Raw genomic sequence first — 24,918 nt, forward strand, 5'->3', positions numbered from 1 at the left:
AAGCTAAAGGCGTAGCTGTTCCACCTTAGTTTGGGGGGTTTTATTTCTAATACACACAATTCATTTATGCACACATTCATACAATCATTCTCACTGCTCATTCACTAAAAGGGTGTTTTCCTTCACCCCACCCGACTATCTGCGTCAAACGATAAGCAGAGTACTTATCGCTTGACAGTTGACCTGATAGATAGTCGCACTTCCCGAAGGCTGGTCAACTTAGCAGGGCCTGAGCAAATGCCGGGCCGACCTGCTAGCAGAAGGGTCGTCTTATCAGGAGTCGTAGCAAGCTACTTTGACCTGTGCGCCCTCACGACTTACCAGGAATCGTAGAAGTTCTACTTTGATCTTTGCATTTTCTCTTTTAGTCGCCTTTTACGACAAGCAGAGACATACTGAGGTGGTATTCTTATCCCGCCACCACACGGCAGGTGTCGTCCTATGGTCCAGTGCCCAGTACCTAGAAATCTCTGATTTGTGTCTGTGAGAGATTCTACATTTGGAATAGATTGACCAACAAATATTGTATGTCACACAAAATTCTGACTCGACACAACAAAGGCAGACTATAATATTCATGTGACATATCAGATATTGTAATGCAAGTTTTTTTATTATTGAAATTTAATAATACATTTTTGTATGGACCTCATTTTTAGAGCTAATTAATTGAGCTATAATATTCTACTATTACTACTATTACTATTACTATATGCTACTATTACAATACAAAGCACTTAGGAGAGAAGCTTCAGCTTGAAATTGCTGTAAATTACTAAATAAGTTAGAACTACTCTGTAACAATTCCATATTCCTGAAAAAACAAAATATCGTTGCTATTCAAAAATAGAATTAAAAATAATTAAATTTAGTACTTCGTACTACAAATCAATTTTGTGTTAGTGTTTTTTTAATTCTTAATAGTTAACAAAATTTGTACCAGTTATAATTCTGGTATATATGAAGGTTCTCTTTGAGAAATACTCATAAAAAACATATTAATGCTACATTAATGTTGAACATTTTAAATATTTGAAACATGTATTTGATTTAAATAACATATGAAACATATATAACATATAAAAAGTAAAATATATATCTGTATTAAAAATTAAGGAATTCCGAATTTTATGATTGATTTGATAACAAACTCATAAGTGATACTGGATGAGTTGGTATGATTCTTTGCTGCGGTCTGAGATTTTTAGTCTACCAAAAATGGAATAAAAATGATTAATAATAAATGAACTATTTTGGAATAATTAAATGTACCTTAACAAATTTTTTAAAATTAGTAGTTCCATTGTTTTTTGAATTGTTTAATATAAGTTGTAATGATGAAAGATCTTCTAAAGGTTTAGATATTATCAGCTTTTTCACTTGTACTATGAAAGCATTTTTAAATGAGTCAATAAATTGATGTTTTTCATCTGTACTATTCTCATTTTTCATATCAAGTTATTTTATCTTTATCTTTATAATTAAACAGGTCATCATCACTATCATCATTATCAGTAAGTACTGCAATGATTGGACGTTTATAGGCTTGCTGCGTCTCCAAATGAGCTGTATTACTGCTCCGTGGTGGCGAATTATCTATTTGCACACCTGATTTTTGCTGAAAACCTTCAACTGTAGTTTTTTCTTTCCGTGTAGTTATAATAGGTAAAGGCTTTGGTTTCGGTTTGAAAATTATGTTTTTAATGGGAGATTTTTTGCCAGTTACTTTATCACTTGTCTGCATACTTTTTTTTAATTGAAATAAATCGTAAAGTTCTTCATCTAAACTTTTATCATCACTATCATCATTATCAGTAAGTACTGCAATGATTGGACGTTTATAGGCTTGCTGCGTCTCCAAATGAGCTGTATTACTGCTCCGTGGTGGCGAATTATCTATTTGCACACCTGATTTTTGCTGAAAACCTTCAACTGTAGTTTTTTCTTTCCGTGTAGTTATAATAGGTAAAGGCTTTGGTTTCGGTTTGAAAATTACGTTTTTAATGGGTGATTTTTTGCCAGTTACTTTATCACTTGTCTGCATACTTTTTTTTAATTGAAATAAATCGTAAAGTTCTTCATCTAAACTTTTATATTTATCTTGTAAACTTGTTTTTTTTGATGGCCCGCCACCAAAATTAAACAGATCATCATCACTATCATCATTATCAGTAAGTACTACAATGATTGGACGTTTATAGGCTTCCTGCGTCTCCAAATGAGCTGTATTACTGCTCCGTGGTGGCGAATTATCTATTTGCACACCTGATTTTTGCTGAAAACCTTCAACTGTAGTTTTTTCTTTCCGTGTAGTTATAATAGGTAAAGGCTTTGGTTTCGGTTTGGAAATTATGTTTTTAATGGGAGATTTTTTGTCAGTTACTTTATCACTTGTCTGCATCCTTTTTTTTAATTGAAATAAATTCTCTTCTTCATTACTGTCATCACTGTCACTTATAACAATTTGAATAATTTTGTTCTGTTTACGCTTTGACATACTTTCATCATCTAATATTGAATTTTGTTTGCTCCCGGATTTGCCATCATCATTCACACCGATCTTTTCTGTTTCAAGTAGACATAATTCCTGTTGTTGTTGTTTATTTCGTACATCGTAAAGTTCTTCACCGAAACTTTTATCTTTATCTTGTAAACATGTTTTTTTTGATGGCCCGCCACCAAAATTAAACAGGTCATCATCACTATCATCATTATCAGTAAGTACTACAATGATTGGACGTTTATAGGCTTCCTGCGTCTCCAAATGAGCTGTATTACTGCTCCGTGGTGGCGAATTATCTATTTGCACACCTGATTTTTGCTGAAAACCTTCAACTGTAGTTTTTTCTTTCCGTGTAGTTATAATAGGTAAAGGCTTTGGTTTCGGTTTGAAAATTACGTTTTTAATGGGTGATTTTTTGCCAGTTACTTTATCACTTGTCTGCATACTTTTTTTTAATTGAAATAAATCGTAAAGTTCTTCATCTAAACTTTTATATTTATCTTGTAAACTTGTTTTTTTTGATGGCCCGCCACCAAAATTAAACAGATCATCATCACTATCATCATTATCAGTAAGTACTGCAATGATTGGACGTTTATAGGCTTGCTGCGTCTCCAAATGAGCTGTATTACTGCTCCGTGGAAATAATTCAGTACGTTCACTAGCGTTACTCTGAGTAGCTTCAGTATTTTTAAAAAGACATGTATTAGGAGATAAACCCATGGAACTTGTTGAGGGTATTAGGCCATTAATAACCTTATAACAAGGATTGCAGAATTTTTCTATAGAACAGTGTAGAATTGCTAGTCCAATTTCATACTCAGGTATAAAACGTAGATTATTAGTTTCTAAATAGTCTACAAAAATTGCAAATAAATATAAGGAAAAATAACGAAGAACTTATAAAAACTTACTCTCAATGACATTAATCGTTTGCGTACCTTGCGATGGGGTAGAGGGCACATATTGCAAAACAACTACGTTACTTTTAAGTAAAAAAGATTTTGGCACACAAAATTTTAGAGCTTTTGTAGCTCCACCGGCTTTAATTATAATGGGTCCATATATTTCAAGCTGGTTCGCATTCATAAACACAAATGTCATACCGCTGAAAACAGTTTTACGAGCCGGTGTTATTGTGCAATCTAGATTATGTCCCATCAAATCATTGCTATTTATAGGCTTGTATTCATTGGGTTGGGGGAGTGTACTACGTCCACGGCGTGCAGCGTCCACAAAATTTCGCCAGTAGTCAAGAGTAACGATTGGTCTCTGTTCAACTAAGGCGTGTAATGCTTTCACAGTCAATCTGAATTCCTTCATTGTTAAGTGAGTACATTTCGTATCCCATTTATCTACAAGTTTTCCTCCAAAAAAAGACATATAATGTTCCATTATTTTAGCATCTCCTGAAGACAATCCAGATATTGCACTAATGATGGGTACATGTGAGACATATAGAACCTAATCTAGGAACGTAATGCTGAGAAAGTCATGCTAATGTTACTCCACTAGTCGCACGGGCGAGAACCAATATTTTTGTGAATAAGTTGTAATTTAACGTCAAATTTTCCAGACGAAAGTGACTATTATAGTTTTAATAGAAACTTGTTATATTTACATAAAGAGATTTTCGAACAGAAGTGAAACAACAACAAAAATTTTATTTTTTTTTTTTAAATTATTTTAATTAATTGAATTTTTGGCTGACCATACAGCTGTTTCGAGTATTGCCAAATACCCTTCATCAGTGGTCTTGGAAATAATTCTTGTATTTAATTATTCGTAAATAATTATTTTTTGAGATTGCAAGTACCAGGAATCGAACTCGGGTCCTGCCAAATGTGAAGTTCAGAATCAGCGCACCTTAACCAACTGATTTAAAGCCGTATTTGACTTCTTATGTTCGCATATTTTTCTGGAGTTTTGTTACTATTACTTATGAAAGTTTTTATTAACAATTTTACTTGCTGTGTTTATATTAGAACGAAATCATAAACCAGCTGTAGAATAATTGAATTAATTAATTAATTATAATTTTACTTTCAATTGTTAAATTTCAATACTATTCTGTTCGTAGAGGCATTATTTGTTGTACGATTTGTTCTTTCTTATGTATAGAACCTAATCTAGGAACGTAATGCTGAGAAAGTCATACTAATGTTACTCCACTAGTCGCACGGGCGAGACCAATATTTTGTGAATGTAAGTTGTAATTTAACGTCAAATATTCCAGACGAAAGTGACTATTATTTTTAATAGAAACTTGTTATATTTCATAAAGAGGTTTTCGAACAGAAGTGAAACAACAACAAAAATTTATTTTTTAAATTATTTTAATTAATTGAATTTTTAGCTGACCATACAACTGTTTCAAGTATTGCCAAATACCCATCATCAATGGTCTTGGAAATAATTCTTGTATTTAATTATTCGTAAATAATTTTTTAGAGACTGCAAGTACCAGGAATCGAACTCGGGTCCTGCCAAATGTGAAGCTCAGAATCAGCGCACCTTAACCAACTGACTTTTTTGTTCGCATATTTTTGCTGGAGTTTTTGTTATTAACAATTTTACTTGCTGTATTTATATATTAGAACGAAATCATAAACCAGCTGTAGAATAATTGAATTAATTAATTTATTATATTTTTTATTTTTAATTGTTAAATTTCAAAACTATTCTATTCGTAGAGGCATTATTTGTTGCATGATTTGTTCTTTCTTATGTATAGAACCTAATCTAGGAACGTAATGCTGAGAAAGTCATGCTAATGTTACTCCACTAGTCGCACGGGCGAGAACCAATATTTTTGTGAATAAGTTGTAATTTAACGTCAAATTTTCCAGACGAAAGTGACTATTATAGTTTTAATAGAAACTTGTTATATTTACATAAAGAGATTTTCGAACAGAAGTGAAACAACAACAAAAATTTTTTTTTTTTTTTTAAATTATTTTAATTAATTGAATTTTTGGCTGACCATACAGCTGTTTCGAGTATTGCCAAATACCCTTCATCAGTGGTCTTGGAAATAATTCTTGTATTAAAAATTCTTGTAATAAAGATAATATAATAATCATAAATTTTTTTAATTATTTTACATAATCCTGGTTTACCTGATAAGTGTTCAGATTTATCATCTTATAAAGTCAAGGCAGCAAAGATAATGAAGTTTTGAAAATACAATTTGATATAGTGACCTATTCAAGAGGATTATAGTCAAAATTAACAACTTGACATTGTAAAGTCACTGTAAAAATGATGGCAAAATGAATTTTTTAGTATATACCCCATTCCCCTTGGCGATTTAAATATATAATTCTCTCATTGTGCGTTAAACCTTCCTATATGATGTTTCAGATCCAACATTATGTTTAATTCACACTATATTATAAAACCATGTGACAAACAGAAACAACTATAAACATTGAAAATCATGAACTATTATCGTACATTTATCAAAATTTATTAAATTTGTTGTTAATTAATAAATATATTTATTTAAAATCATTAAAAATATTAGAAAGAAATGTAAACAAAATTTACTACTTCTCTCTCATATTATATATAGTTACAATTTTATAATTTATATCTATATTTATATATATTTATTATTTTGAAATAATTAATTAATAAATAAAGATGATGGGAAAAAGTGGACATAATTTCAACTTTGATGAAGTAATAATTCTTGAAATCGAAAATAATTATCAAAAAAGATTAATGAATGAAGTTATTCACATCATATTAAATAATGAACAAGTGGTAAACTACAAGAGAGATACTAGAATCTAGCTAATGCTTGAGATATCACCGAGTGTGTTGAAGAAGGGGGCCTCCAGAAACTTAAGCCTAGTTCTGCCCCAGTCTGGACATAAACACAACAGGTGTTCTGTTGTCCTTTCTTCGAGAGCTGGTAGTCACTGTCCAACAAGTGGCCCCACTGAAGTGAAGGATTAGTCGAAGTAGACCACGAAACGACTTGGGTCCTTTTTCGTCCTTCGATTCTCGGATGTTGTTATTGAGTTAAAGCTGGAGTGGCTTCCGTTCGCATAACTACATCTTTTGTTAATGCAAGCATTTCATTTAGTTTGAGGTTTCCTGCCAAGTCGTCAGCAACCCAATAGTGTCCCAAGACAGACTTCCTCCTACTTGCCAGTGCTGGACATTGGCACATTATATGCACCGCTGTCTCCTTTTCTTCTAGACATAGTCTGCAAGTATCTTCCTCAGCAAGAGTTATCTTTTTGAGGTGATAATTGAAGTTGCCATGTCCAGTAATTAGTGAGGTCAGCCAGCTTAGGGTGCTCAGCGAATAGCTAAGCACCTTTATCGCTTCTCTGGCCCATGGTTTTGGTAACATGAGTTTGGTCTGTCTATAAGTGCTCAACTCTCTCCATCTATTAAGATGAAGTGAGATTATCCACTTATAGACATAGGCTGCCGTCATGCTGTACCCCAATGGTATTCTGGGCTCCGGGCCACAGAAATTATGGCTTGATCCTTGCTTTGCAAGTTCATCTGCCTTCTCCTTTTGCTCAATACCGATGTGTCCTTTAACCCACATGATCGTCACCTCATTTCCATGAGCACATTCCATGTCTTTTGCATGCTTTTGATAACTGCTTGGTTGTCCAGCGCTATCAGAATCTTTTTCTGATATACCTGACAATCCAATAGGTGATCCAGAGCATGTGAGACCGCCATAAGTTCCGCTTGATAGACGGAAACATATATTCCTAGATGTAGAGTGCACGTTAGTTTTAGCTCTTTCGAGTAAACCCCAGCACCAGCTCTGCCATCCATTAAGGAGCCATCGGTAAATATGCAAATGTCATTCCTTCCACATTCATTATGTAGAAGGCCGTCTACTATCAGTGTTCTATAGGACACTTCTGTCCCATAAACGCTCCTCATAGTCTCCAATAGCATCTGCGTTTCCTTGACCGCGGCCTGGACGAGATCAAGAATCTTACGATGGCTCACTAATTTTCCGAAGTTGTTCCACGTGGAGCTATGTCACAAACCCTATGTCACCTATTCCGCCATCTAAGGACTCCACGGCGTTCAACAAAGATGCTTTAAAAGCAACTAAGTGTTTCTCGCCAAGAGGTCCTTCGACTCTTGAATCGGTGATGCCCATATTGAGATCCGTCCCAGCGAACTGGGCATAGGACCTCTTATGAGCAGGGCCATCCTTTGCGTCTCCTACTGCCTGCTTGCCGTAATTCTGTTTATTTGCAGCCTTACTTGTGCTAGGTAGATGGTCCGCTGTACTGGTTTGGGGACCAGTACTTGGTTAACAACAGTTATAAGTTGTCCGCCTTGTTTTGGTTGGTTAACACCCTGTATGGGTTGTCCGCCTTTTTTAACCCCAGATCCGTTTTGCGTTCTCTTCTGGTTATCAGTCGCCCTTATACCTCTTTGCTAGCTGTTCTTCCTCTAGCGATGATTCCACATGCGATAGTCCGCTGAATCGATCGGCTAGTTGTTCAACCGATCTTGTGGCTTTTGCAGCCTTTTGCCTCTCTCTTCTACGCTTCTGCTTCTCCCTCATGTTCAGACGGATACGCTCGGCCAAGTCAAGATCAGTCGTTGTCATGTTTCCAACTGTTTTGGTTAACGGCTCAGCCTCTTGCGGGGCTTCTTCGTCCACCATTTTGTTGGTCTCATGACCGTCATGCGTGGTGGTATCTGAAGCTAAGGCTATCAGCTCGGCCTGTGAGGCCTCATTGTCCACCTAATCAGCGTCAACCACTTCGCCTTGAGTTGGTATATTTAAAATTTTTTTGTCAATTTTGATTCCCACGAGTTGCGAAGAGAAATATGTCCACCTGCGGAGAGCTTCGCATTGCACAGGTAAGGCTGTTTAAAACAGGAGGTCGCCAGGTGTCCTGAGTTCGCTACTAAGACTGCTTCTACCCCAGCAGCCAAGCTAAAGGCGTAGCTGTTCCACCTTAGTTTGGGGGGTTTTATTTCTAATACACACAATTCATTTATGCACACATTCATACAATCATTCTCACTGCTCATTCACTAAAAGGGTGTTTTCCTTCACCCCACCCGACTATCTGCGTCAAACGATAAGCAGAGTACTTATCGCTTGACAGTTGACCTGATAGATAGTCGCACTTCCCGAAGGCTGGTCAACTTAGCAGGGCCTGAGCAAATGCCGGGCCGACCTGCTAGCAGAAGGGTCGTCTTATCAGGAGTCGTAGCAAGCTACTTTGACCTGTGCGCCCTCACGACTTACCAGGAATCGTAGAAGTTCTACTTTGATCTTTGCATTTTCTCTTTTAGTCGCCTTTTACGACAAGCAGAGACATACTGAGGTGGTATTCTTATCCCGCCACCACACGGCAGGTGTCGTCCTATGGTCCAGTGCCCAGTACCTAGAAATCTCTGATTTGTGTCTGTGAGAGATTCTACATTTGGAATAGATTGACCAACAAATATTGTATGTCACACAAAATTCTGACTCGACACAACAAAGGCAGACTATAATATTCATGTGACATATCAGATATTGTAATGCAAGTTTTTTTATTATTGAAATTTAATAATACATTTTTGTATGGACCTCATTTTTAGAGCTAATTAATTGAGCTATAATATTCTACTATTACTACTATTACTATTACTATATGCTACTATTACAATACAAAGCACTTAGGAGAGAAGCTTCAGCTTGAAATTGCTGTAAATTACTAAATAAGTTAGAACTACTCTGTAACAATTCCATATTCCTGAAAAAACAAAATATCGTTGCTATTCAAAAATAGAATTAAAAATAATTAAATTTAGTACTTCGTACTACAAATCAATTTTGTGTTAGTGTTTTTTTAATTCTTAATAGTTAACAAAATTTGTACCAGTTATAATTCTGGTATATATGAAGGTTCTCTTTGAGAAATACTCATAAAAAACATATTAATGCTACATTAATGTTGAACATTTTAAATATTTGAAACATGTATTTGATTTAAATAACATATGAAACATATATAACATATAAAAAGTAAAATATATATCTGTATTAAAAATTAAGGAATTCCGAATTTTATGATTGATTTGATAACAAACTCATAAGTGATACTGGATGAGTTGGTATGATTCTTTGCTGCGGTCTGAGATTTTTAGTCTACCAAAAATGGAATAAAAATGATTAATAATAAATGAACTATTTTGGAATAATTAAATGTACCTTAACAAATTTTTTAAAATTAGTAGTTCCATTGTTTTTTGAATTGTTTAATATAAGTTGTAATGATGAAAGATCTTCTAAAGGTTTAGATATTATCAGCTTTTTCACTTGTACTATGAAAGCATTTTTAAATGAGTCAATAAATTGATGTTTTTCATCTGTACTATTCTCATTTTTCATATCAAGTTATTTTATCTTTATCTTTATAATTAAACAGGTCATCATCACTATCATCATTATCAGTAAGTACTGCAATGATTGGACGTTTAAAGGCTTGCTGCGTCTCCAAATGAGCTGTATTACTGCTCCGTGGTGGCGAATTATCTATTTGCACACCTGATTTTTGCTGAAAACCTTCAACTGTAGTTTTTTCTTTCCGTGTAGTTATAATAGGTAAAGGCTTTGGTTTCGGTTTGAAAATTATGTTTTTAATGGGAGATTTTTTGCCAGTTACTTTATCACTTGTCTGCATACTTTTTTTTAATTGAAATAAATCGTAAAGTTCTTCATCTAAACTTTTATCATCACTATCATCATTATCAGTAAGTACTGCAATGATTGGACGTTTATAGGCTTGCTGCGTCTCCAAATGAGCTGTATTACTGCTCCGTGGTGGCGAATTATCTATTTGCACACCTGATTTTTGCTGAAAACCTTCAACTGTAGTTTTTTCTTTCCGTGTAGTTATAATAGGTAAAGGCTTTGGTTTCGGTTTGAAAATTACGTTTTTAATGGGTGATTTTTTGCCAGTTACTTTATCACTTGTCTGCATACTTTTTTTTAATTGAAATAAATCGTAAAGTTCTTCATCTAAACTTTTATATTTATCTTGTAAACTTGTTTTTTTTGATGGCCCGCCACCAAAATTAAACAGGTCATCATCACTATCATCATTATCAGTAAGTACTACAATGATTGGACGTTTATAGGCTTCCTGCGTCTCCAAATGAGCTGTATTACTGCTCCGTGGTGGCGAATTATCTATTTGCACACCTGATTTTTGCTGAAAACCTTCAACTGTAGTTTTTTCTTTCCGTGTAGTTATAATAGGTAAAGGCTTTGGTTTCGGTTTGAAAATTACGTTTTTAATGGGTGATTTTTTGCCAGTTACTTTATCACTTGTCTGCATACTTTTTTTTAATTGAAATAAATCGTAAAGTTCTTCATCTAAACTTTTATATTTATCTTGTAAACTTGTTTTTTTTGATGGCCCGCCACCAAAATTAAACAGATCATCATCACTATCATCATTATCAGTAAGTACTGCAATGATTGGACGTTTATAGGCTTGCTGCGTCTCCAAATGAGCTGTATTACTGCTCCGTGGTGGCGAATTATCTATTTGCACACCTGATTTTTGCTGAAAACCTTCAACTGTAGTTTTTTCTTTCCGTGTAGTTATAATAGGTAAAGGCTTTGGTTTCGGTTTGGAAATTATGTTTTTAATGGGAGATTTTTTGTCAGTTACTTTATCACTTGTCTGCATCCTTTTTTTTAATTGAAATAAATTCTCTTCTTCATTACTGTCATCACTGTCACTTATAACAATTTGAATAATTTTGTTCTGTTTACGCTTTGACATACTTTCATCATCTAATATTGAATTTTGTTTGCTCCCGGATTTGCCATCATCATTCACACCGATCTTTTCTGTTTCAAGTAGACATAATTCCTGTTGTTGTTGTTTATTTCGTACATCGTAAAGTTCTTCACCGAAACTTTTATCTTTATCTTGTAAACATGTTTTTTTTGATGGCCCGCCACCAAAATTAAACAGGTCATCATCACTATCATCATTATCAGTAAGTACTACAATGATTGGACGTTTATAGGCTTCCTGCGTCTCCAAATGAGCTGTATTACTGCTCCGTGGTGGCGAATTATCTATTTGCACACCTGATTTTTGCTGAAAACCTTCAACTGTAGTTTTTTCTTTCCGTGTAGTTATAATAGGTAAAGGCTTTGGTTTCGGTTTGAAAATTACGTTTTTAATGGGTGATTTTTTGCCAGTTACTTTATCACTTGTCTGCATACTTTTTTTTAATTGAAATAAATCGTAAAGTTCTTCATCTAAACTTTTATATTTATCTTGTAAACTTGTTTTTTTTGATGGCCCGCCACCAAAATTAAACAGATCATCATCACTATCATCATTATCAGTAAGTACTGCAATGATTGGACGTTTATAGGCTTGCTGCGTCTCCAAATGAGCTGTATTACTGCTCCGTGGAAATAATTCAGTACGTTCACTAGCGTTACTCTGAGTAGCTTCAGTATTTTTAAAAAGACATGTATTAGGAGATAAACCCATGGAACTTGTTGAGGGTATTAGGCCATTAATAACCTTATAACAAGGATTGCAGAATTTTTCTATAGAACAGTGTAGAATTGCTAGTCCAATTTCATACTCAGGTATAAAACGTAGATTATTAGTTTCTAAATAGTCTACAAAAATTGCAAATAAATATAAGGAAAAATAACGAAGAACTTATAAAAACTTACTCTCAATGACATTAATCGTTTGCGTACCTTGCGATGGGGTAGAGGGCACATATTGCAAAACAACTACGTTACTTTTAAGTAAAAAAGATTTTGGCACACAAAATTTTAGAGCTTTTGTAGCTCCACCGGCTTTAATTATAATGGGTCCATATATTTCAAGCTGGTTCGCATTCATAAACACAAATGTCATACCGCTGAAAACAGTTTTACGAGCCGGTGTTATTGTGCAATCTAGATTATGTCCCATCAAATCATTGCTATTTATAGGCTTGTATTCATTGGGTTGGGGGAGTGTACTACGTCCACGGCGTGCAGCGTCCACAAAATTTCGCCAGTAGTCAAGAGTAACGATTGGTCTCTGTTCAACTAAGGCGTGTAATGCTTTCACAGTCAATCTGAATTCCTTCATTGTTAAGTGAGTACATTTCGTATCCCATTTATCTACAAGTTTTCCTCCAAAAAAAGACATATAATGTTCCATTATTTTAGCATCTCCTGAAGACAATCCAGATATTGCACTAATGATGGGTACATGTGAGACATATAGAACCTAATCTAGGAACGTAATGCTGAGAAAGTCATGCTAATGTTACTCCACTAGTCGCACGGGCGAGAACCAATATTTTTGTGAATAAGTTGTAATTTAACGTCAAATTTTCCAGACGAAAGTGACTATTATAGTTTTAATAGAAACTTGTTATATTTACATAAAGAGATTTTCGAACAGAAGTGAAACAACAACAAAAATTTTTTTTTTTTTTTTAAATTATTTTAATTAATTGAATTTTTGGCTGACCATACAGCTGTTTCGAGTATTGCCAAATACCCACCATCAGTGGTCTTGCAAATAATTCTCGTATTTAATTATTCGTAAATAATTATTTTTGAGACTGCAAGTACCAGGAATCGAACTCGGGTCCTGCCAAATGTGAAACTCAGAATCAGCGCACCTTAACCAACTGATCCAAAGCAGTACTTGACTTTTTTCTTCGCATATTTTTCTGGAGTTTTGTTACTATTACTATGAAAATTCTTATTAACAATTTTACTTGCTGTGTTTATATTAGAACGAAATCATAAACCAGCTGTAGAATAATTGAATTAATTAATTAATTATAATTTTATTTTCAATTGTTAAATTTCAATACTATTCTGTTCGTAGAGGCATTATTTGTTGTATGATTCGTTCTTTCTTAGGTATAGAACCTAATCTAGGAACGTAATGCTGAGAAAGTCATACTAATGTTACTCCAGTAGTCGCACGGGCGAGACCAATATTTTGTGAATATAAGTTGTAATTTAACGTCAAATATTCCAGACGAAAGTGACTATTATTTTTAATAGAAACTTATTATATTTCATAAAGAGGTTTTTCGAACAGTAGTGAAATACAACAACAAAAATTTTATTTTTTATATTATTTTAATTAATTGAATTTTTGGCTGACCATACAGCTGTTTCGAGTATTGCCAAATACCCATCATCAATGGTCTTGGAAATAATTCTGTATTTAATTATTCGTAAATAATTATTTTTGAGACTGCAAGTACCAGGAATCGAACTCGGGTCCTGCCAAATGTGAAACTCAGAATCAGCACATCTTAACCAACTGATCCAAAGCAGTACTTGACTTTTTTCTTCGCATATTTTTCTGGAGTTTTGCTACTATTACTATGAAAATTCTTATTAACAATTTTACTTGCTGTGTTTATATTAGAACGAAATCATAAACCAGCTGTAGAATAATTAAATTAATTAATTAAATATATTTTTTTTTATATTTTTAATTGTTAAATTTCAATACTATTCTTTTTGTAGAGGCATTATTTGTTGCATGATTCGTTCTTTCTTAGGTATAGAACCTAATCTAGGAACGTAATGCTGAGAAAGTCATGCTAATGTTACTCCAGTAGTCGCACGGGCGAGACCAATATTTTGTGAATATAAGTTGTAATTTAACGTCAAATTTTCCAGACGAAAGTGACTATTATATTTTAATAGAAACTTATTATATTTCATAAAGAGGTTTTTCGAACAGTAGTGGAATACAACAACAAAAATTTTATTTTTTATATTATTTTAATTAATTGAATTTATGGCTCACCATACAGCTGTTTCGAGTATTGCCAAATACCCATCTTCACTGGTCTTGGAAAGAATTCTTGTATTAAAAATTCTTGTAATAAAGATAATATAATAATCATAAATTTTTTTAATTATTTTACATAATCCTGGTTTACCTGATAAGTGTTCAGATTTATCATCTTATAAAGTCAAGGCAGCAAAGATAATGAAGTTTTGAAAATACAATTTGATATAGTGACCTATTCAAGAGGATTATAGTCAAAATTAACAACTTGACATTGTAAAGTCACTGTAAAAATGATGGCAAAATGAATTTTTTAGTATATACCCCATTCCCCTTGGCGATTTAAATATATAATTCTCTCATTGTGCGTTAAACCTTCCTATATGATGTTTCAGATCCAACATTATGTTTAATTCACACTATATTATAAAACCATGTGACAAACAGAAACAACTATAAACATTGAAAATCATGAACTATTATCGTACATTTATCAAAATTTATTAAATTTGTTGTTAATTAATAAATATATTTATTTAAAATCATTAAAAATATTAGAAAGAAATGTAAACAAAATTTACTACTTCTCTCTCATATTATATATAGTTACAATTTTATAATTTATATCTATATTTATATATATTTATTATTTTGAAATAATTAATTAATAAATAAAGATGATGGGAAAAAGTGGACATAATTTCAACTTTGATGAAGTAATAATTCTTGAAATCGAAAATAATTATCAAAAAAGATTAATGAATGAAGTTATTCACATCATATTAAATAATGAACAAGTGGTAAACTACAAGAGAGATACTAGAATCTAGCTAATGCTTGAGATATCACCGAGTGTGTTGAAGAAGGGGGCCTCCAGAAACTTAAGCCTAGTTCTGCCCCAGTCTGGACATAAACACAACAGGTGTTCTGTTGTCCTTTCTTCGAGAGCTGGTAGTCACTGTCCAACAAGTGGCCCCACTGAAGTGAAGGATTAGTCGAAGTAGACCACGAAACGACTTGGGTCCTTTTTCGTCCTTCGATTCTCGGATGTTGTTATTGAGTTAAAGCTGGAGTGGCTTCCGTTCGCATAACTACATCTTTTGTTAATGCAAGCATTTCATTTAGTTTGAGGTTTCCTGCCAAGTCGTCAGCAACCCAATAGTGTCCCAAGACAGACTTCCTCCTACTTGCCAGTGCTGGACATTGGCACATTATATGCACCGCTGTCTCCTTTTCTTCTAGACATAGTCTGCAAGTATCTTCCTCAGCAAGAGTTATCTTTTTGAGGTGATAATTGAAGTTGCCATGTCCAGTAATTAGTGAGGTCAGCCAGCTTAGGGTGCTCAGCGAATAGCTAAGCACCTTTATCGCTTCTCTGGCCCATGGTTTTGGTAACATGAGTTTGGTCTGTCTATAAGTGCTCAACTCTCTCCATCTATTAAGATGAAGTGAGATTATCCACTTATAGACATAGGCTGCCGTCATGCTGTACCCCAATGGTATTCTGGGCTCCGGGCCACAGAAATTATGGCTTGATCCTTGCTTTGCAAGTTCATCTGCCTTCTCCTTTTGCTCAATACCGATGTGTCCTTTAACCCACATGATCGTCACCTCATTTCCATGAGCACATTCCATGTCTTTTGCATGCTTTTGATAACTGCTTGGTTGTCCAGCGCTATCAGAATCTTTTTCTGATATACCTGACAATCCAATAGGTGATCCAGAGCATGTGAGACCGCCATAAGTTCCGCTTGATAGACGGAAACATATATTCCTAGATGTAGAGTGCACGTTAGTTTTAGCTCTTTCGAGTAAACCCCAGCACCAGCTCTGCCATCCATTAAGGAGCCATCGGTAAATATGCAAATGTCATTCCTTCCACATTCATTATGTAGAAGGCCGTCTACTATCAGTGTTCTATAGGACACTTCTGTCCCATAAACGCTCCTCATAGTCTCCAATAGCATCTGCGTTTCCTTGACCGCGGCCTGGACGAGATCAAGAATCTTACGATGGCTCACTAATTTTCCGAAGTTGTTCCACGTGGAGCTATGTCACAAACCCTATGTCACCTATTCCGCCATCTAAGGACTCCACGGCGTTCAACAAAGATGCTTTAAAAGCAACTAAGTGTTTCTCGCCAAGAGGTCCTTCGACTCTTGAATCGGTGATGCCCATATTGAGATCCGTCCCAGCGAACTGGGCATAGGACCTCTTATGAGCAGGGCCATCCTTTGCGTCTCCTACTGCCTGCTTGCCGTAATTCTGTTTATTTGCAGCCTTACTTGTGCTAGGTAGATGGTCCGCTGTACTGGTTTGGGGACCAGTACTTGGTTAACAACAGTTATAAGTTGTCCGCCTTGTTTTGGTTGGTTAACACCCTGTATGGGTTGTCCGCCTTTTTTAACCCCAGATCCGTTTTGCGTTCTCTTCTGGTTATCAGTCGCCCTTATACCTCTTTGCTAGCTGTTCTTCCTCTAGCGATGATTCCACATGCGATAGTCCGCTGAATCGATCGGCTAGTTGTTCAACCGATCTTGTGGCTTTTGCAGCCTTTTGCCTCTCTCTTCTACGCTTCTGCTTCTCCCTCATGTTCAGACGGATACGCTCGGCCAAGTCAAGATCAGTCGTTGTCATGTTTCCAACTGTTTTGGTTAACGGCTCAGCCTCTTGCGGGGCTTCTTCGTCCACCATTTTGTTGGTCTCATGACCGTCATGCGTGGTGGTATCTGAAGCTAAGGCTATCAGCTCGGCCTGTGAGGCCTCATTGTCCACCTAATCAGCGTCAACCACTTCGCCTTGAGTTGGTATATTTAAAATTTTTTTGTCAATTTTGATTCCCACGAGTTGCGAAGAGAAATATGTCCACCTGCGGAGAGCTTCGCATTGCACAGGTAAGGCTGTTTAAAACAGGAGGTCGCCAGGTGTCCTGAGTTCGCTACTAAGACTGCTTCTACCCCAGCAGCCAAGCTAAAGGCGTAGCTGTTCCACCTTAGTTTGGGGGGTTTTATTTCTAATACACACAATTCATTTATGCACACATTCATACAATCATTCTCACTGCTCATTCACTAAAAGGGTGTTTTCCTTCACCCCACCCGACTATCTGCGTCAAACGATAAGCAGAGTACTTATCGCTTGACAGTTGACCTGATAGATAGTCGCACTTCCCGAAGGCTGGTCAACTTAGCAGGGCCTGAGCAAATGCCGGGCCGACCTGCTAGCAGAAGGGTCGTCTTATCAGGAGTCGTAGCAAGCTACTTTGACCTGTGCGCCCTCACGACTTACCAGGAATCGTAGAAGTTCTACTTTGATCTTTGCATTTTCTCTTTTAGTCGCCTTTTACGACAAGCAGAGACATACTGAGGTGGTATTCTTATCCCGCCACCACACGGCAGGTGTCGTCCTATGGTCCAGTGCCCAGTACCTAGAAATCTCTGATTTGTGTCTGTGAGAGATTCTACATTTGGAATAGATTGACCAACAAATATTGTATGTCACACAAAATTCTGACTCGACACAACAAAGGCAGACTATAATATTCATGTGACATATCAGATATTGTAATGCAAGTTTTTTTATTATTGAAATTTAATAATACATTTTTGTATGGACCTCATTTTTAGAGCTAATTAATTGAGCTATAATATTCTACTATTACTACTATTACTATTACTATATGCTACTATTACAATACAAAGCACTTAGGAGAGAAGCTTCAGCTTGAAATTGCTGTAAATTACTAAATAAGTTAGAACTACTCTGTAACAATTCCATATTCCTGAAAAAACAAAATATCGTTGCTATTCAAAAATAGAATTAAAAATAATTAAATTTAGTACTTCGTACTACAAATCAATTTTGTGTTAGTGTTTTTTTAATTCTTAATAGTTAACAAAATTTGTACCAGTTATAATTCTGGTATATATGAAGGTTCTCTTTGAGAAATACTCATAAAAAACATATTAATGCTACATTAATGTTGAACATTTTAAATATTTGAAACATGTATTTGATTTAAATAACATATGAAACATATATAACATATAAAAAGTAAAATATATATCTGTATTAAAAATTAAGGAATTCCGAATTTTATGATTGATTTGATAACAAACTCATAAGTGATACTGGATGAGTTGGTATGATTCTTTGCTGCGGTCTGAGATTTTTAGTCTACCAAAAATGGAATAAAAATGATTAATAATAAATGAACTATTTTGGAATAATTAAATGTACCTTAACAAATTTTTTAAAATTAGTAGTTCCATTGTTTTTTGAATTGTTTAATATAAGTTGTAATGATGAAAGATCTTCTAAAGGTTTAGATATTATCAGCTTTTTCACTTGTACTATGAAAGCATTTTTAAATGAGTCAATAAATTGATGTTTTTCATCTGTACTATTCTCATTTTTCATATCAAGTTATTTTATCTTTATCTTTATAATTAAACAGGTCATCATCACTATCATCATTATCAGTAAGTACTGCAATGATTGGACGTTTATAGGCTTGCTGCGTCTCCAAATGAGCTGTATTACTGCTCCGTGGTGGCGAATTATCTATTTGCACACCTGATTTTTGCTGAAAACCTTCAACTGTAGTTTTTTCTTTCCGTGTAGTTATAATAGGTAAAGGCTTTGGTTTCGGTTTGAAAATTATGTTTTTAATGGGAGATTTTTTGCCAGTTACTTTATCACTTGTCTGCATACTTTTTTTTAATTGAAATAAATCGTAAAGTTCTTCATCTAAACTTTTATCATCACTATCATCATTATCAGTAAGTACTGCAATGATTGGACGTTTATAGGCTTGCTGCGTCTCCAAATGAGCTGTATTACTGCTCCGTGGTGGCGAATTATCTATTTGCACACCTGATTTTTGCTGAAAACCTTCAACTGTAGTTTTTTCTTTCCGTGTAGTTATAATAGGTAAAGGCTTTGGTTTCGGTTTGAAAATTACGTTTTTAATGGGTGATTTTTTGCCAGTTACTTTATCACTTGTCTGCATACTTTTTTTTAATTGAAATAAATCGTAAAGTTCTTCATCTAAACTTTTATATTTATCTTGTAAACTTGTTTTTTTTGATGGCCCGCCACCAAAATTAAACAGGTCATCATCACTATCATCATTATCAGTAAGTACTACAATGATTGGACGTTTATAGGCTTCCTGCGTCTCCAAATGAGCTGTATTACTGCTCCGTGGTGGCGAATTATCTATTTGCACACCTGATTTTTGCTGAAAACCTTCAACTGTAGTTTTTTCTTTCCGTGTAGTTATAATAGGTAAAGGCTTTGGTTTCGGTTTGAAAATTACGTTTTTAATGGGTGATTTTTTGCCAGTTACTTTATCACTTGTCTGCATACTTTTTTTTAATTGAAATAAATCGTAAAGTTCTTCATCTAAACTTTTATATTTATCTTGTAAACTTGTTTTTTTTGATGGCCCGCCACCAAAATTAAACAGATCATCATCACTATCATCATTATCAGTAAGTACTGCAATGATTGGACGTTTATAGGCTTGCTGCGTCTCCAAATGAGCTGTATTACTGCTCCGTGGTGGCGAATTATCTATTTGCACACCTGATTTTTGCTGAAAACCTTCAACTGTAGTTTTTTCTTTCCGTGTAGTTATAATAGGTAAAGGCTTTGGTTTCGGTTTGGAAATTATGTTTTTAATGGGAGATTTTTTGTCAGTTACTTTATCACTTGTCTGCATCCTTTTTTTTAATTGAAATAAATTCTCTTCTTCATTACTGTCATCACTGTCACTTATAACAATTTGAATAATTTTGTTCTGTTTACGCTTTGACATACTTTCATCATCTAATATTGAATTTTGTTTGCTCCCGGATTTGCCATCATCATTCACACCGATCTTTTCTGTTTCAAGTAGACATAATTCCTGTTGTTGTTGTTTATTTCGTACATCGTAAAGTTCTTCACCGAAACTTTTATCTTTATCTTGTAAACATGTTTTTTTTGATGGCCCGCCACCAAAATTAAACAGGTCATCATCACTATCATCATTATCAGTAAGTACTACAATGATTGGACGTTTATAGGCTTCCTGCGTCTCCAAATGAGCTGTATTACTGCTCCGTGGTGGCGAATTATCTATTTGCACACCTGATTTTTGCTGAAAACCTTCAACTGTAGTTTTTTCTTTCCGTGTAGTTATAATAGGTAAAGGCTTTGGTTTCGGTTTGAAAATTACGTTTTTAATGGGTGATTTTTTGCCAGTTACTTTATCACTTGTCTGCATACTTTTTTTTAATTGAAATAAATCGTAAAGTTCTTCATCTAAACTTTTATATTTATCTTGTAAACTTGTTTTTTTTGATGGCCCGCCACCAAAATTAAACAGATCATCATCACTATCATCATTATCAGTAAGTACTGCAATGATTGGACGTTTATAGGCTTGCTGCGTCTCCAAATGAGCTGTATTACTGCTCCGTGGAAATAATTCAGTACGTTCACTAGCGTTACTCTGAGTAGCTTCAGTATTTTTAAAAAGACATGTATTAGGAGATAAACCCATGGAACTTGTTGAGGGTATTAGGCCATTAATAACCTTATAACAAGGATTGCAGAATTTTTCTATAGAACAGTGTAGAATTGCTAGTCCAATTTCATACTCAGGTATAAAACGTAGATTATTAGTTTCTAAATAGTCTACAAAAATTGCAAATAAATATAAGGAAAAATAACGAAGAACTTATAAAAACTTACTCTCAATGACATTAATCGTTTGCGTACCTTGCGATGGGGTAGAGGGCACATATTGCAAAACAACTACGTTACTTTTAAGTAAAAAAGATTTTGGCACACAAAATTTTAGAGCTTTTGTAGCTCCACCGGCTTTAATTATAATGGGTCCATATATTTCAAGCTGGTTCGCATTCATAAACACAAATGTCATACCGCTGAAAACAGTTTTACGAGCCGGTGTTATTGTGCAATCTAGATTATGTCCCATCAAATCATTGCTATTTATAGGCTTGTATTCATTGGGTTGGGGGAGTGTACTACGTCCACGGCGTGCAGCGTCCACAAAATTTCGCCAGTAGTCAAGAGTAACGATTGGTCTCTGTTCAACTAAGGCGTGTAATGCTTTCACAGTCAATCTGAATTCCTTCATTGTTAAGTGAGTACATTTCGTATCCCATTTATCTACAAGTTTTCCTCCAAAAAAAGACATATAATGTTCCATTATTTTAGCATCTCCTGAAGACAATCCAGATATTGCACTAATGATGGGTACATGTGAGACATGCCAAATATTTTTAAAAACGCCAAATCTGATACGATCCCCATCTGATAATTCCTGTTGTTTTCCTTGGTTGAGTTTAATACCATTTTCTATATTTTCATTTATAAAAGTCCCGTATTTAGATCCAACATCTTCTATTGATAGTGTCTCTTTATCGATATCGATAACGATAATACGTAAAATCGAATGGGAACGACTTATTGAATTATCATGAGACAATACCAAATCTGCACTTGTTCGACCCACAGTATAATTATTGTGCTCCGAAATAAGAGTGAAGGTTTCATCTATTGCAAATGTTATTAAAGTCTAACACCTTAAAGGTATATTTTGTTAGTTACCTGTATCCTGTTTTTTAATTACCCACATATCGTATTAAAATCCTTAAATTTATTAGAATCAAAAATTGTGAAATTTCGTGGCCAGTCGCGCGCCATGTGCACTGATAGTTTAAAGGCGAACCATACTTATTGTAATTATGTGTCAAACATTATCCAACAAGAAGGTTTGTGTTGCCATAGTATTAGAAATAAGAAATTATTACTTTACGGTTGTTTTATATCTGATAAAACTATAGAAATCAAGAAACAATGCACATATATATTTAGGAAAAAGTAAAAGTGATAAGGAAAAAATATTATCAAAGTGATAAGCGATCTACTGATTGGAAATTACAACCAATTTTCTAGTTGTTAAGTCAATTGGGTTCTCTTATACTTATTTTAATTTCAATTATTTAACATTTATTTACAACTAAAAAAAAAGCTTTTAATAGCCGCAGCTTTCCATTTGTTTTGTTTTTTGCTATTGTTAATAATATGTTTTAAGAATAAATCAGTGGTACGTGAACCTCTCAACAAAAAAGGAGCGTTTGGATTTTACTATCTTTATATAAAATTAAACAACAAAAAGACTATTAAATTAAATAGTTTTCGTTCATTGGCGACCGTGACAGGACACAACACGACAAGTATTTGAAATTAACTTAAATTTATTTTAAAGACTTAAGATAAATTAAATATTAAAAGTGTTTCAAATTAAATTCAATTTATATTACGACTAAAAGTGTTTCAAATTAAATTGAATTTATATTAAAGACTTGATATAAATAAATACTAAAGGTGTTTCAAATTAATATTAAAAACTTAATATTAATAGTCTCTTACATCAGTAATTGTTTAAAACTTAAAAATAAACAACAGTTGTTCAATTTAACAATAACTTTGACAATCATTCAGGTTATTAACCTTCATAATATTAGTTGGTTTTTTTGTTGTTTTATTTTCGGTTTTGCATTTGCTTTCGGTGATGCAAAATTCTAATAATGCAGCAGCGAGCAGCGCTGCCGAAAACAATTCGACTGCAGCGTCAAATTCTCTGCCGCCACTGCCTTTATTAGAAGAATTAAAACAGCAGCGAGCATCTACGAAAGGCAGTATAACGCGAATTAAAAATATTGTTGAGAATAACAAAACTTTATCGTCAACGGAATTGGAGTGTAGACTTGGGATGCTAGATGCCTATTATAAGCAGGTATCTTACTACCAGAATCAGATAGAGCGATATTGTCCTACAGATTCCGCGCGCTCTGACATCAATGAGCTGTACGTAAGTACAAAATGTTTAATATTGTCATTAGTTGATGGACGGAGGAGACAAAGCTACCATGAGCAAACTTTCTCGTTACCGCAGCTGCCGTCAAACAGATTGCCACATTTAAAGTTGCCTAAGTTTGACGGCAAATATCTTGAATTCAAAAATTGTATACATATTTTTCAAAACCTTGTAGATAGTGATTCGGTCTTGACATCAACTGAAAAATTCAACCATTTGTTATCGTGTCTTCAAGGCGAAGCGTTAGCAACAGTAAAGGCGTTCCAGATAACGGAAGACAACTATCCGAAGGCTCTCCAAAGACTCAAAGAGCGATACGATAATGACCCTCTCATATTTCTGGAAGGCATTGCAACACTTTTTGATGAACCACAATGTATTTAACCTGATTCGACTCAACTTCGCCAATTAGTGGACAACATTTCGATTTTATATAGTTCGCTTAAGTCATTGGGATCACACGAACAGATATGTGATGCAATCTTGATTCACTTGGTGATGATGAAAGTGAATAGTGAGACGAAACGTAAATGGAATGAATGTCACGACTATACGAAACTACCAACTTGGCTGGAATGTTGCAAGATGCTTGACAGGCGATGTCAACAATTAATGGTACTAGCAAAGGCCAAGCCAAAGGCTACAATCAACCAAGAGTTGCAGCATACTAGTGTTCGTAAACCTTTCAAGCACATCTTAATGACGAAACAAAAGTCTACAAGTCAGATTCATTGTGTATATTGTTTAAAACCTGGTCATTATATTACTAATTGTCCAAATTTTTTAGCTCTATCAGTTGAAAATCGATGTCAACAGGCGAAGCAAATCCAACTATGCTTTAATTGTCTCCGGAAAGATCACATTAGCACACATTGTCCATCAACGTATTCATGCCGAATGTGCAAAAAACGACATCATTCACTTTTACATAATACTGGTGCATCATCTAATATGGAACCTTTATGTGAGCAAACAATATCACCTCTAAGTCATGTACAGACTAATGCACTAGTTCCAGACGAAACTTCTGCTCGGGTAAAATCAGTGGTGCTTTTGGCAACAGCAATGGTGTTAGTTAAAGATGCATCGGGTACTTTCCAATTCTGTATAGTGTTATTAGATTCATGCTCGCAGGTCAATTTAATATCGGAATCGATGTGTAATGCACTTCATCTAAAAAAGTCACGAAGTAAAAACAGTCTTGTTGGTGTAGGAGCTGCATTAGTAAATATTAAACATAAAACAATAAGCACGATACGATCAAGGTTAAACAGTTTTGAAGCAGTACTTGAGTTTCTCGTTACCAAAAGAATTTCTAAATATCACCCTAATGAAACACTGTCGTTAGAAGAGTTGCAAATTCCTGAAAATCTTCAATTAGCTGATCCGGCATTTTACAAACGCCAAAAAATTTATATGTTACTTGGTGCAGAAGCTTTCTTTTCACTGCTAGCAGTAGGCCAAATAAAACTTGGTGAGAATTTACCGACTTTACAAAAAACTTTGTTCGGCTGGATTATTTCAGGAAAATATTGTTCTACTAAAGATTTCAAAATTGTTTCATCCCATTGTGTTGTCAGCTTGGATACAATTAATGCGAACTTGGAACGGTTGTGGCAGATAGAGGAACCAGTTCATCCACCATCAGTATGGTCAGTAGAAGAACAGCAATGCGAAACCAACTTTAAAAAAAACTGTAGCTCTCAGTAACGATGGCCGAA

At 34.5% G+C, this 24,918-nt stretch overlaps 5 protein-coding genes across 5 annotated transcripts in view; 2 read left to right on the forward strand and 3 right to left on the reverse strand.

Moving 5' to 3' along the window:
• LOC119676913 overlaps positions 1 to 665 on the forward strand; it is a 2,035-nt gene extending 1,370 nt beyond the window's left edge. Inside the window, exon 3 of the mRNA XM_038088181.1 lies at positions 660 to 665. Within this exon, the coding sequence (XP_037944109.1) occupies positions 660 to 665 (6 nt within the window). The remainder of the gene's footprint in view (positions 1 to 659) is intronic.
• Positions 666 to 9,891: 9,226 nt separating this feature from the next.
• Positions 9,892 to 12,021, reverse strand: LOC119676915. The gene has a single exon (XM_038088182.1). It carries the CDS (start codon positions 12,019 to 12,021, stop codon positions 9,892 to 9,894), a length of 2,130 nt encoding a protein of 709 aa, XP_037944110.1.
• A 156-nt stretch (positions 12,022 to 12,177) lies between these two features.
• On the reverse strand, positions 12,178 to 12,712 carry LOC119683970 (nibrin-like). Its single transcript, XM_038097872.1, has one exon. It carries the CDS (start codon positions 12,691 to 12,693, stop codon positions 12,199 to 12,201), a length of 495 nt encoding a protein of 164 aa, XP_037953800.1. The 5' UTR covers positions 12,694 to 12,712; the 3' UTR covers positions 12,178 to 12,198.
• Positions 12,713 to 18,721: 6,009 nt separating this feature from the next.
• On the reverse strand, positions 18,722 to 21,952 carry LOC119676916 (nibrin-like). Its single transcript, XM_038088183.1, has 3 exons — positions 21,925 to 21,952; positions 21,043 to 21,870; positions 18,722 to 20,985 (listed from the first exon to the last, which is right to left on the reverse strand). Exons 1-3 carry the CDS (start codon positions 21,950 to 21,952, stop codon positions 18,722 to 18,724), a joined length of 3,120 nt encoding a protein of 1,039 aa, XP_037944111.1.
• Positions 21,953 to 23,698: 1,746 nt separating this feature from the next.
• LOC119676917 lies at positions 23,699 to 24,907 on the forward strand. The gene is made up of 2 exons (XM_038088184.1): positions 23,699 to 23,918; positions 23,985 to 24,907. The coding sequence occupies exons 1-2, from the start codon at positions 23,699 to 23,701 to the stop codon at positions 24,905 to 24,907; spliced, it is 1,143 nt and encodes a 380-aa protein (XP_037944112.1).
• Positions 24,908 to 24,918: the final 11 nt, after the last annotated feature.

This window comes from Teleopsis dalmanni, chromosome 2, assembly GCF_002237135.1.
Source record: "Teleopsis dalmanni isolate 2A chromosome 2, ASM223713v2, whole genome shotgun sequence".
Lineage (NCBI taxonomy): Eukaryota > Metazoa > Arthropoda > Insecta > Diptera > Diopsidae > Teleopsis > Teleopsis dalmanni.